Source organism: Pelecanus crispus, chromosome 16 (assembly GCF_030463565.1).
Source record: "Pelecanus crispus isolate bPelCri1 chromosome 16, bPelCri1.pri, whole genome shotgun sequence".
In the NCBI taxonomy this organism is placed as follows: Eukaryota; Metazoa; Chordata; class Aves; order Pelecaniformes; family Pelecanidae; genus Pelecanus; species Pelecanus crispus.
In genome coordinates this window covers 4,767,464-4,779,877 of record NC_134658.1, presented here as the reverse complement: position 1 = coordinate 4,779,877, position 12,414 = coordinate 4,767,464, and the positions used below count along the sequence as shown (strand labels likewise).

Below are 12,414 nucleotides of genomic sequence, written 5' to 3'. Positions count from 1 at the left end.
CGGGGCGTTTGGGGTCTGTGCTTCACCTTGTGCATCCCCCAGCTTTTATCGTAGAGGCCGCTGATGCTGTCTCAGTTTTTTCCTCTGCCCTTGCACCACGCTTTGGTGCATTGCTCTGGTTTTTTTGAAGGCAAACCCTTCCTTTGGGCACCTCTTCAGCTTGTCCATCCGAGCCTGGAGCAAGCGGAGGGTCAGTTTAATGTATTTCATGCACATTTTCTTCCCCCACCACGAATTCAAGCAGCCCTGAAGTGAAGGAGGACAAAGCAGGATTCTACTACAGGGCTAAAAGCTGGGTGCATGGGTGGCTCACGTGATGCTGGTTAAGGGCTAGGGATGTCACTCGGGTGAGCTGCTATGCCCCGGTGCCAGGGACCAGCGAGGGCAAATCCCCGTGGCTCTGCAGCGGGAACATCAGGCAGAGCCTGCTGACCTTTAAGGAGAGGGAAAACAAAACAGCTGATGAAGCTACGGATAAATATCTCTTGGGTTTCCAGCCGCTGCAAGCCGTGCGAGCCGGCGGGGTGGCTCGGGGGACCTCAGGACCTGATGGCTAATTGTGGGGCAGCCCTAACGAGGGTCAGACGCCCGTCGAACGCAACCCTTCGGGCGCATCCTTGAGCCGAGGGCTCTGCCACGTCCCGGGTCCAGGGCTCGTCTGCAAGCTCCGATGGCGCAAGGCGAGCCCAGCGCCCCGCGCTCAGCACCGCACTGGGTGCCCCAGCCCAGGGCTTGGGGAGAAGTCGGTGTGAGCCCCGCCGTCCCCCAATTCCTCACCCCGGCCTGAAAACTCAGCAGTGCCAGGCTTTGCTGGTGAGGGACGTGCGCTCAAGCATCCTGACGTGCACTAGAGTGCGGTGCCGCAGCCCAAAGCGTGCACAGGATTGAACTTAATTGGCAGATCCAGAGATGCTCCCGTGGGCCAGAAGTAGCCCCCAAAACACTGCCAGCCTCCTGGGGGGCCGTGCAGCCACAGCATCACCCCAGAGAGGGTCCGGAGGGGCCCGACTCCTCCTTGGTGCTGAGGGGGGGGTCCCGCTGCCCAGGGCTGGGGTAGGGCGCAGGGGTGGGGGGGAGAGCAGGGACACACACATGGAGGGGTAAAGACCAGCTCCAGAACCGCGTCAATTCAGTTTGGTTCAGACACGATTCAGCCCCCGCCACTCCATCCCCTTTCCAAGAAGCCCAGGTGCTCGGCGGGCCCTGGCCCAGGGTCCTCCCCCAGGACCAGCCCTCCTGGGGGGGGTCAGGACCCACCCTCTCCCGCTCCATCCCTGCGGACAGGGACCTGAAACCTTGGTTTTGGGGGCTGGCGACCGGGGCCAGGGGGGTTAGCGAGGCATCGAGCGGTGAGGATGGGGAAATGGTGTTGCCACGGAAACCGCTGAACAGCAAAGTGCTGATTTTTTTTTTTTTTTTTTTTTTTTTTGTCAAGGCTGGAAAAAATGCGGGGGAGAAGGGCAGCGGCGAAGCCCCGCGATGTAGGCGAGCCGGGGGGCTGGGATGCGGGGGGTTCGGACCCTGGGCAAGCCGGGATTGCGAAGGAAAATGTGGATGCCCAGGTATCCGTGTGCTGGATTCTGCACCCACGGGACAGACGTGGCCCCTGGGGGTGACTCAGGGCAGCCCATGGGGAAGGGCTGGGGTCTGGTGGCACCAGTGGTGGCTGTCCCCGTCACCGCATTGCAGGTTACAGGTTGAAAATAACATCAAGGATTTAGCGTCTCGTGCAGGGATGGGCAGGAAGAAGCACCGGCTTCTGCTGAAGCTTCGGAGCATCCAAAACCTGGAGCTGCAGTGGGGGCAAAGCCACCCCTAGCAGGGACGGTACGGGCCTCTCCATCATTGCAAGGTCACGAACAGCCCCAGGAACAGTTCCCAAGAGCTCGGCTCAGCCTGGGGCCGTGACAGAGCCCCAGAGCTCCTGAGGGCTCTGGTCTGAGCCTCCCTGCCTGCAGAGGGAGGGCGGGGGGGGAACCAGCATTAGCATTTGCTGTTTGAAGCCATGGCTACACCTCTCGAGCGCTGATGAAGAATCAGAGCTGAAGTGCCCACTTCCCCCAAAGTTCAAGAGAGAGCTCCTGGGCTGAGTGCTGGCAAGACAGGCAGCTGCCGCGTTTCTTGCCTGCACTTACTCCTCTCGAGGCCGGGGGATGCGGCGGGGAGGAGGGGACCGTCACCTGCAGAGGCGAGAGGGGAAAGCCCTGGGAACGTGGCACCTATAGGGCCGACGGCTGGGGAGGGGATGGCAGGATCTCCCTGGGGGGGAGCCCTCAGCCAGACCCCGAATACCGTCAGCCATCCCAGTTTGGGGACTGGAAATTTGGGAGCTGGGTTTTTGTGATACACACACGTGTTTGTGCCCTCCCTGTGGAGCGGGTCCGAGGCTCAGCCCTGGGAACTGTCCCCAAGAGCCACCCAGAGCCTGTTTCAACCCCTGGAAACAGCTGGATGCCGGAGAGCCCCTCGCTGTCCCCTGCCCCAGTGACACCCGTGACCCTGCGCCCCAGTGACACCCGTGACCCTGCATCCCCACCCAGAGAGCAGAGCATCTCCAGGGCCAGGAGCTCCCCTGGCCCCAGGCGGGTGGGAGAACCCTCCCTGGGCAGGGGTCCCTGGCACGGATGGCAGGGGAGCCTCCAGCAGCGCCCAGCTCTCCGGTTTGCCTTCCCTGCTCCCTTTCCTCCTCTGGGATTTCTCAGAGGACCTGGGGAGGGTGTGCAGGGCGACATTTCCCCTGGGGACGTGTCCCCTGTGGGACAGACAGGAGCTCCATCACAGAGTGTTTGGGGACAGGCTTCCTCCCCTATTGCCCAGACACCTTTGCTGAACTGGCCTGCAAAAAATACTGGTCCAAATCCCCCGTCTCGGGCTTGTCCCACCCCAGCGTGTCCCGTTGCACCCCGGGGACAGGACGTGAGCCCCTGAACGCTGCTGGCGCGGTGCTGCCCGTCCTGCGCTCCCCGTGCGCTGCTCACCTCCGCACAAGGTCACGCCAACGTTTTATTCAACCCCCACAATCGGCTATACTCCTTAATTGCAGCCACGCGCACTTTGCAAGTGTAAATAATTGCCTCGGAGGCTTATTAATGACTTTGGTGTGCTAATGAGCACCGAAGGCACTCTCAGGGGTGTCTGACCCTTCCCTGGCCTGCTGGGACCCCCACAGACTGGCAGGGGTAGCACCCAAATCTGGGTGCACACTGCCTTGAGCTCTGCCTGGGGAAAAATTCACACCTCGGCCCAAGATTGAAAAATTAACGATCGGTCAATCCAGCAGCTCCACCATCCTCCTCGGCTCCTGCCCGTCGACTCGCGCAGGCGCAGGAGCAGCTCCCTTATCCCTCGTCCACGGTCACCCATGGTCACCGTGACCTTACCTGTGTCCCCGTCCCCTCTCGCTGCCTCTGAACGGAGCCGCTGGCAGAGGCTGGCGGCGGCGAGGGGTGGACTCAGTGCCACGAGGCTCCATCCTGCACCTCCTGCAGCCAAAGGTGCATCTCCCGGCCGGTGCCCGATGCCCTTTCCCTGGAAAACCCTCCCGGCTGTCGGTGGAGGTGTTGCCCTGCCATGGGACAGCCTTCAGCACCCCGACCCAGCCGGGAAGCCGCTCCAGCCTTAATTAAAGGGCTTTAATCAGCAGGGAGGTGATGGACGGGCATCAAGCCACCGCTACATCCCAAGCTGGGGGCTGGTGGATTCAAGAGGTGCTGGAGCTGGCTGGGGGCTCTTGGTGGACCATGAGGTTCGAGCCGGGGGGGGTGCAAACCCAGGCACAGGTTCCAACACCCCCTTCAGAAAGCAGTCTGTGCCGCAGAGACAGTTCACACCTTTATTGCTCTAGCTGGAGGGTTTTTCTCGCTCCTCTCCCCTCATCCCTTCTTCTTTCCTGGGGACACAGTTCCCTTGAGCCACGTCCGTGTGTCACAGAGCAGAGGGACATGGTGGCATCCCTCTGGGATCTGGACACCCTGCAACCACCCATCTCCCTCCCTGTCCTCCCACTGCGTGCACTTAAGTGAAGAAGGCGGCGTTTGGGGGTAAATTCTGGCCCCTTCCCACCCCTGGCTCCCAGGACAGTGGCACAGCCCCACATCCATGGGGCAATGTCCCTCCTGCCCCCAAATCATCCAAGTCCAGCTTTCTCTCAGGGAAGGGCAAGCTGCCCAGGTCAGACCAGTCTCCCTTCCCAGGGATGTGTCCATTCTCAGTGGATTCCCAGCGCGCCCCAAGCAAAGAGCAGGTATTTACAGGGAGGAACCGCTCAAATTCACCGGGGTCTTCCGGAGCAAACCCGCCTGTCGCTGGAGCCTGGCTCCCCGGGATGTTCGAGGGAGCCCAGTGCAAGGAAACAGGGAGCTGGGATGCGGGGACTGGCACTGCCCCGTCACCCTCCCTCCCCACCCCGGCTGCCCGATGTGGCAGTCACAGCATCCCGTCTCGCACCGCGTCCCCTCCAGCCCCATCGCTGGGCGCCGTCAGCAGAACTGCAGGAGAAGCAGAGCTGGGAGTGGGTGGTGAGCCTTCACCCAGCCCCCCGGCACCGTTCTGGGGGGTCTCTGCTACCCCGCAGGGCTGGGGAAAGGCTGGGGTACCCAGAGCCCTCCCCGCCAGGCACAGACCTTCCAGCGGTTCCCACATTCGTTGCACAGCACGAATGTCGTCATGGGCTCATCGGCGCTGCGCGTCTGCACCTGGGAGGGAGTGGGCGGCCGGGTCAGTGGAGACCCCTCCGGCATCCCCCAAATCGGGGTCCCGTGGGGACAGGGGGGAGCCCTGGGGGTTTTGCGGGGCTGACCTGGTTGTACGTGCAGTTCTTCTTCTTGCACTTGCCGCACTGGAAGAGGTCGGTGACGGTGCCACCCGTCTTGGCCATCTGGTGCTCCCGGATGGCCTCCTGGGTCATGGCGTTCCTCAGCTCCTTCAGCTCATCGCTGGCCATCTCCTGCCACCGGCATCGGCCCCGCAGGGTCAGCCCTGCCACGGCTCTGCCCCGGGGCTCGCAGCCAAGCCAGCACAGGGTGCGAGCCACCATGGTCCATCACCCTCCCCATCCTCTCCAGCACCAGGACTGATCCTGCTCTCTGTGCTTGCTGGAGGGCTCAGGCCCACCCAGATGAAAAGATCACCCCATCCTCAAACCAAAACTGAAGCCTGCAGGGAGCTGGCTCCCCACGGATGGAGCTGGGCTTCCAGGAGCATGATTTAGGGACGCCGGTTGAGGAGGAGGAATGGGGACCCTCAAGCCTGACTCCTGCCAGTGGGACATCCCACACCCTGACAGGCTGGGGGGCTGCAGGGCGCTGGGAGGGACCAGGCAGTGCTTCATCCCTGTGCCTGATGCTCCCTGTGCCCCAGCCAGCACCCGGGTAGGACGGGGAGGTGCTGGGACAAGCCCAGTGTGGGCACCACCAAGCCAAGGCCACCAGCCCTTAGGCACCAAGACAGCCTCCAAGAGCAGAGGCTGGGGGGGTCTCACTGCCCCCGGAGGCAGCATGGACGTGGTTCACAAGAGCCAGCCCCGTGCCCCCCAGCCTGCTCCCCACCTCGGCGGTCATGCGGGCGATGAGGCTGGGCAGGATGGCCCCGCACAGCACGTTCCTCCGCAGGCTGGGGTTCTTGGGGTCCTTCAGGTTGCTGATCCTACTCCGCACCCGGTTGCGATACTTCATGTCCGTGCTCTTCAGCTCCTGGAAGATATGTGGGGTCCGTCAAGGAATCAAAGGGGCAAGGTGGGGGGATGCCAGCCTCGTGGGCACCCGCTGCTGCTCTGGGCTCCGTGGTGCTGATTGTCACCAGGGCCGGTGCCCGTGTGCATGTGGAGGTGGCTGATCTCAACAGGGCTTTGCTCCCTGGGGGACCATGTGTCGGGGATCTCCCCCTCCTTGGGTTCAGTAGGATGAAGCACAGCTTGGGATGTGGGGTGGAAAACAACTTTGCATTTCGCTGCTGTGACACCCAAAGGCTGCCAGGGCACAGGGATCATCACCAAGCCTTGTGCTGGGACCTGAGTTCATGGTGCAGAGGACTCAGACCGCTCTCCTCCTCCCAGGCCGGCCAAAAAGCCGACGGCTGCCTGCACGGATGCGGGCAGACGGGCTGAGGTGGCAGCTTTGGAGTCCTACGAAGCCCCAGGCACACACGGGCAGAGTTTGGGACACACCAAAAATCAAAGTGTACCCAGGAAGGGGAACCACCTTGGGGCTGGTCCCGGGGCTGCCAGGAGACACCCCCAAGCCTTGAGTTGGGGGTGAATGGAGGTGGCACAGCCCGGGCACCACGAGGGACCCAGGCTGGCAAGAGACACAGGCACCCACGGCAGGCTCAAAGAAGAGGCTTTGGCTGGGTTTTGGTTTTATTTCCCCAGGGATGAAAGCAGGTCCCTGAGCAGAGGGATATGGGGGGATGCACAGACCCCCCAGACCAAGGCGGGTGCCTAGGGGATGCTCTGCTCAGCATCAGCATCAGCCTCAGCATCAGCATCATCCTCAGCATCAGCATCATCCTCAGCCTCTAACCAGGGTCTGGGCTCCCTCTGCAGGCAACGGGGACAGCAGAGCCTGTCACCCTCTGTCCTTGTCCCTGCCACCCTCTGTCCTTGTCCCCGCCACCCTCTGTCCTTGTCCCCACCACCACCCTTGAGCCCACGTGTGTGCCCCCCAGCAGACGGAGCCCGGGATCTCCCAGCTCCCCCAAAGGATATGGTCTTCGATCTCCGATGCCATCTTCTCGCAGTTGACACCGAACTCCTTGTAGTCGTCTGAAGGGCAGAGAGCCCGAGGGGTGACTTACAGGTGTGAAACCAGCCGCGTTTCACTGTGCACCAAGAAACCCTCCCCAAAAAAATCCCACCTCTCCCCTTCACCTTGTCCCAGGCACCCCGTGTCTAAAAAAACTATTTTTACCCACCTTGAGCCTTACAAAGACCCCATCCCCACACCCAACCCCTTATCGGAGACCCTACCAACCTCCTTTTCTTTCATTTTGGGGCTGAAGACTGAGCTATGAGCTACAGCTGCAGTTTGTTTGCAAGTCCAGGCTGAGTTTGCTGTTGCAGGGCTGTGGGCGCCCCAGGACGCAGAGCCTTGCTTGTTATTGTAGGGTTGCTCCTATTAGGGCTGTCCCATAGGAGAAACAGCCCAGTTTGGGCTCCAGCACCCCCCAAGCTCCAGCAACCCCCAGACCCACTCACCGTCCATGCGGAGAGCGGCCGTCAGCATCTCAATGCACTTGTCCCGCACCGAGTCCCCTGTGAGATAGCAGGGGGCCAGGAGGCAGGGGCTGGGCGAGAAGGGGGGGCTGGTGGGGGTCCGCGGCGTCTCCGGTTTGGCCTTGCTGCTGTTGGCTCTGCAGGGGCACACGGGGAGGACAGGCAGGCGCTGGGGTCCCAGCACGGCCCCAGGGAACCTGCCGGGGGTCCCGTGGTAGCGGGATGGGTCTCTCCTACCTTTCCTCCTTGCCGTCGCTGGAGTTTCTCCGGGAGCTGGTGGGAGCTGGCGAGGGGCTGGTTCCCACAGAGGCTCTCCTGGGGGTAGCACGGGGGGACAGTGGGGATGACACCAGAGATGGGGCAGTCAGGGACAGGGGCCAGCGACCGGTGGCAGGACCTCAGGCACCAGCACATCAGTGCGAGCGCTCGGCAGCCAACAGGAATATCCCCAGGGGGAGGATTTGCTCCTCATGGGGAATGTCCCAGTGCCCATGGCAGGATCAGGGCTCCCAGACGTCTCTACCCACACCGGACGTGGGTCCCATGGCCAGAGCATCCCCAAAGGGGATCCCCAAAGCATCCGAGGGTGCCCGGGGACGCCCCTTCCTTACCTCTCCCCTGACGGTCTCTTCTGTAGGGAGGACGAGGAGGAGACGGCCGAGGTGGTGGAGGACCTCGAGTCGGCAGAGTCTCTCCTGGCAGGACAAGCCCCATGCCAGAGGGCAGCGATAGGGACCAGGCGGTGGGTCCAGACCCCCGGCTGCAGCCCGGCGAGGGGCTGGGGTCCGGCCTCTCCCATCCCCATCCAGCCCAGGCACCCACCTCTCTTTCTTGCCATCCAGAGGTGACTTCTTGGAGGACGCGGTGGGGCTCCGGCTGTCGCTGGACTCTCTTCATTGCAAAAGCCAGAAGGAAGGGAAAGATGCTCTCAGCGAGCCTGGCCCCAGCATCCCCTGCTGGGATCTGGTCAGCCGGATCCTGCCCACCCATCTGCACACCCCCTCCCCAGCCAAGTCACCCCCGAGCCCTGCCAGCCCCCGGGCTGCCGGCAAAGCCTCCGGCAGGCTGGCAGCGCCCGGCAGTGCCCGGCGCGAGGGTTGGTGTCCCCCTTGGCAGGTACCTCTCTGGGATGGAGTCGGCAGCATGGCCCCGGGGGGTGGCTGCACGAGAGCCGGACTTGCTGGGCTTCCTAGGGACAGAGAGAGCGGGGCAGGGTCAGACGAGCACCGTCCAAAGAGCCCTCGCCCGGGGAATAAATAGCTCTAGAGAAGGGAAAAGCAAAAAAAAAAACCCCAAAATGCCATTTCCTGCCTGTATCAGGAATAGTGTGGGCAGCAGGAGCAGGGCAGGGATCGTGCCCCTGTGCTCGGCACTGGGGAGGCCGCACCTGGAATGCTGTGCCCAGTTTTGGGCCCCTCACTTGGGGGTGCTGGAGCATGTCCAGAGAAGGGCAGCGGAGCTGGGGCAGGGTCTGGAGCACAGGGCTGGTGGGGAGCAGCCGAGGGAGCTGGGGGTGTTCAGCCTGGAGAAGAGGAGGCTGAGGGGAGACCTGATCGCTCTGCAGCTCCTGACAGGAGGGGGCAGGGAGGGGGGTCGGGCTCTTCTCCCAAGGAACAAGTGATGGGATGAGAGGAAATGGGCTCAAGCTGCGCCAGGGGAGGTTTAGGTTGGATATTAGGAAAAATTTCTTCGTAGAAAGAGTGGTCAAGCATTGGAACAGGCTGCCCAGAGAGGTGGGGGAGTCCCCATCCCTGGAGGGGTTCAGAAAACGGGCAGAGGTGGCACTTTGGGACATGGTTTAGTGGGCATGGGGGTGTTGGGTTGATGGTTGGACTGATGATCTTGGAGATCCTTTCCAACCTTAATGATTCCTAGTTTTTACTTTCATTATAAATGATCCAGCCACCGAGGCAGGAGGCAGGAGGCGTGGGGTTGCTACTCTCCCCTTAATTGGTTTAGTGGTGGACTTGGTAGTGTTGGGTTAATGGTTGGACTGGATGATCTTAAAGGTCTTTTCCAACCCAAACGATTCGATGATTCAGTGATTCTCCGATTCTCCCTCCCTTCTCTGCAAGCTGCCCTGGTGCTGCCATGGCTGCAGGCAGCTGCCCTTGGTTCTGTGGCGGTGCAGCCAGCACCCATGGACAGGCAGAGATGGATAAAGCAGGCAGCTCATAAGGAGCGAGCGGGGGGGTGTCTCGTATCGGCCCCACCGATGCCTTGGCCACGCGGCTGGTGCCCCCAGCAGCGGGCAGAGCCCCCACCTCTCCTTGTGCTTCTCCCTGTGCTTCTCGGCCGGGCTCTTGGGGTGCTTTGCCCCTTCGTTGGGGCAGCTGGGAAAATCCAGCCCCTTCTTCTTCTCCTTCTCCCCATCTGTTTCCTTCTCCTTCTTCCCATCCATGTCCTTCTCCTTCTTCGGGGTGGTGGAGGACTCTGGGGGAAGGATTTGGGCATCACAGGCACGGCCCAAACCAGCGCAGGGCACCTGGGGAGCTGCATCCCAGGGTGGGGGGACGGCTGGGGGGATGCTCAGCCCTTGGAGGGGGCACACACTGATTTACACCGCTCCATCCCGAAGCGAAAACAAGCCCTTGGAAAATCCATCAGGTCCGTGCATCGCCTGGCAGGACAGGGTTCCGATGGCTGTGAGGCATGGGAGCCTGCACATCCCAGCTTGGGACGGGTCCCACCCCGACCACCCTGGGTCATCAGGGGTTTGGGGTGCCGGGATGGCCCAGGGAGGGTTGGGGCTTGGGGGGGGGGGTCCTGCCTCTCCCCAGCATTGCTCACCCAGCAGCCGCTTCCAGTTCTTGATGAGGATTTTGGCCGAGGCCACCACCTCTTCGTCCGAGCAGTGTTTCCGCACCGAGTTGACGGCCACCCCGATCCGCGTGGTCTGGGGACGCATGGCAGGGACGCGTCCTTAGGGACGTGCTGGCTGGCACAGGGGGGGACAGGACAAGCCACCCCATGGGGTGTCCCCCCTGCCAGCAACTGCTGCCCCCCACCCAGACCCCCTCACCTGGAGCAGCTGGATGGTCATGGTGTAGCCGGTGAGGGACTTGAGCAGATCCAGTGCTCCTTCCTAGAGCGGGGAGAGGCCACGGGGGCCCTTGAGGAGCCAGGAAAAAATGGGGGGGGCCACGCCGAGGCAGCCTGCACCCCCCCTTTCCTCTCACTGGCACCCGGCAGTGCCGGGGAGGGCACCCCAAGGAGACCCAAAGCAGCCCTGGGCCGGTCCCCAGGGAACACCTGCCCCTCCGCAGCAATGCATACATAGAAAAAAAAATCTCAAACCCAAATCCTGATGAATCATCCCGGCATGGGGTCATGTCTCCCAGCTGGGAAGCAGGAGCTTCCCTTAAAACTCAGGAAAACCCCTCCATAAGGAAACTCCAGGCTGCTGGGAGCTGGGGATGGCCGGGGGACACCTGAGTGTCCCCACGCAGGGGTGCGAGGGTCCGTGGGACGTGCACCCCTGCGGTTTCAGCCCGACCCCTGGGTGCACAGCGGCTGCAGGGCTAAACATAGCCCCAGCACGGAGCCCTCCTCCTCTTCCTCCTCCTGCTCGGCGGTATTTTTAGAGCCCCAGTAGCAGATGCCAGCTCGCAGGTATCCCCGCCGCAGGGGACGCAGCCCCGCGCCAGGCTGGACCCCTGCCCCAGCACAGGGGGCTGGATCAGGCCCTCCCGGTACGATGGGTGCAGGGGCCGTCCCCGCGCTGCGGCCAGACCCGGACTCTGTCCCCCTCCCCAAAACGCAGGCACAGGGGAGCGGGAAGGCTGGGCAGGATCAGTCCCTTGATCCCGGGGTAATTCCCAGTGGGGAGCAGAGCCTGTGTGGCTCCTACAGGATCTGATTCGGTTCTAAGCGTTGGCATCCCAAAAAGCCACCGGATCTGGGGGGGACGGCAGCGCAGTCCCCCCGCCCGCCCGGGAGCCTGCACATCGTCGGGGCAAAGGCTGCTGGAAACGGTCAAATATTAACTTTAAGGGCCGGGCTCAACTCTGCTCGCCCACACGTAACCGGATCACCAGGATCCCCGGCTGGATCCTCACCTGGTGCAATGGGTGGCAGGGCCAGATCCTGGCTCCCCCCTCACACGCCATCGCCAAAGCCACCCGGGAGCCATCGCTCGGCCCCCTCCCTTTGCACGCTTGCACACGCACGTGCGACAGGCAGGGCTGGGGGGGGGGGGGGGGGGGATTGTGCCCCCCAGCCCGGCCCCCCTGGGAGTCCTCCCTTGCACGGGGCTGAGCCCACAGCACCGGCCCCGATCGGGTGTTGGTGGCCGGGCCGGGGGCCAAGCACCTGTCGCCCACGTTTGCCCACGGTCCCGTGCCACCGAGGGGTGCCCGGGAGCTGCCACCCCTGGGACAGACCCCCCCCCCTTTGCCCCCAGATCCCAAAAGCCAGGAGGGATGGGGTGCAGGAGACCCCCAAGTTGGAGGAGGTAAAATAAACCACCCGTGGGTGCTGGCTCCAACGTGGCGAGGGTGGGCTGGGGTGGTGCAGGCAGCACCCCGGGGTGCTGGGGGCACCTGTGGGTGCTCAGCAACCCCTGGACCCGCTCAGCCCCTCCGGGACCGTGAGCAACAGGAGCGGGGGGGTGCAGAGCAAACCCCACCTTTCCCCCCTCCCCTCTCCCAAGCCACGCTGCAACGCCCCAACATGCACGCACATGCATGTAAACACGCACGTGCGTGCAAAAATGCACACGCGTGCAAATTTGCACACCCGCCCCGAGGGGCTCAGCCGCCTTACCGTGCTCTTCCTGGCCACCATCTTATCCAGTTTCTTGGCAATACGGACCAGCTCCTCAGCGGGCCCCATGCCGGCGGCTCGCCGTTCGCCGGGCTTCCGCGGCCGGGGGAGCAAAAGCAAGCGGGCAGCGGGCAGAGCTCGGCCCTGCCAGCATGGGGGTTCAGGCAGGGGTGGGAGGGCAGCCGGGCACAAATCGGCAGCCGGGGTGGAAAGGAGCAGAGAAAGGGGGAAAAAAAAGGGGAAAAGAAAGGGAAGGGAAGGGAAAGAAAGCAGAAAGGAGGTGGGGCTGTCCCGGCCAGTTATAAACTCCTGCCAGGCAGGCGAAATAGCACGGGGGAGGGCTAAATATAGCTGAGAGCGTCGGGCAGGGCCACGATTGCAGGAGCTGGGGGGAGGCGCATGGCGGGGTGCGCTGGGACGCACTGGGACACGCAGCCGTC

General features: G+C 63.0%; 1 protein-coding gene across 1 annotated transcript; it reads right to left on the bottom strand.

Moving 5' to 3' along the window:
- Positions 1–355: 355 nt before the first annotated feature.
- TCEA3 (transcription elongation factor A3) lies at positions 356–12,043 on the bottom strand. The gene is made up of 14 exons (XM_075722172.1): positions 11,975–12,043; positions 10,233–10,295; positions 10,001–10,106; positions 9,475–9,643; positions 8,331–8,399; positions 8,033–8,101; positions 7,822–7,905; positions 7,448–7,525; positions 7,193–7,347; positions 6,704–6,760; positions 5,547–5,701; positions 4,799–4,945; positions 4,623–4,694; positions 356–433 (listed from the first exon to the last, which is right to left on the bottom strand). The coding sequence occupies exons 1-14, from the start codon at positions 12,041–12,043 to the stop codon at positions 356–358; spliced, it is 1,371 nt and encodes a 456-aa protein (XP_075578287.1).
- Positions 12,044–12,414: the final 371 nt, after the last annotated feature.

Bases quoted from the DNA above. Each gene is read 5' to 3' on its own strand.
- TCEA3 (XM_075722172.1), bottom strand. From the start codon at position 12,043: ATGGGGCCCGCTGAGGAGCTGGTCCGTATTGCCAAGAAACTGGATAAG. The intron at 8,400-9,474 runs GTGGGGGCTCTG...CTCTGTCCCTAG, and splicing joins AGGGAGAAGCACAAGGAGAG to GAAGCCCAGCAAGTCCGGCT. The intron at 8,102-8,330 runs GTACCTGCCAAG...TTTGCAATGAAG, and splicing joins GCCGACTCCATCCCAGAGAG to AGAGTCCAGCGACAGCCGGA.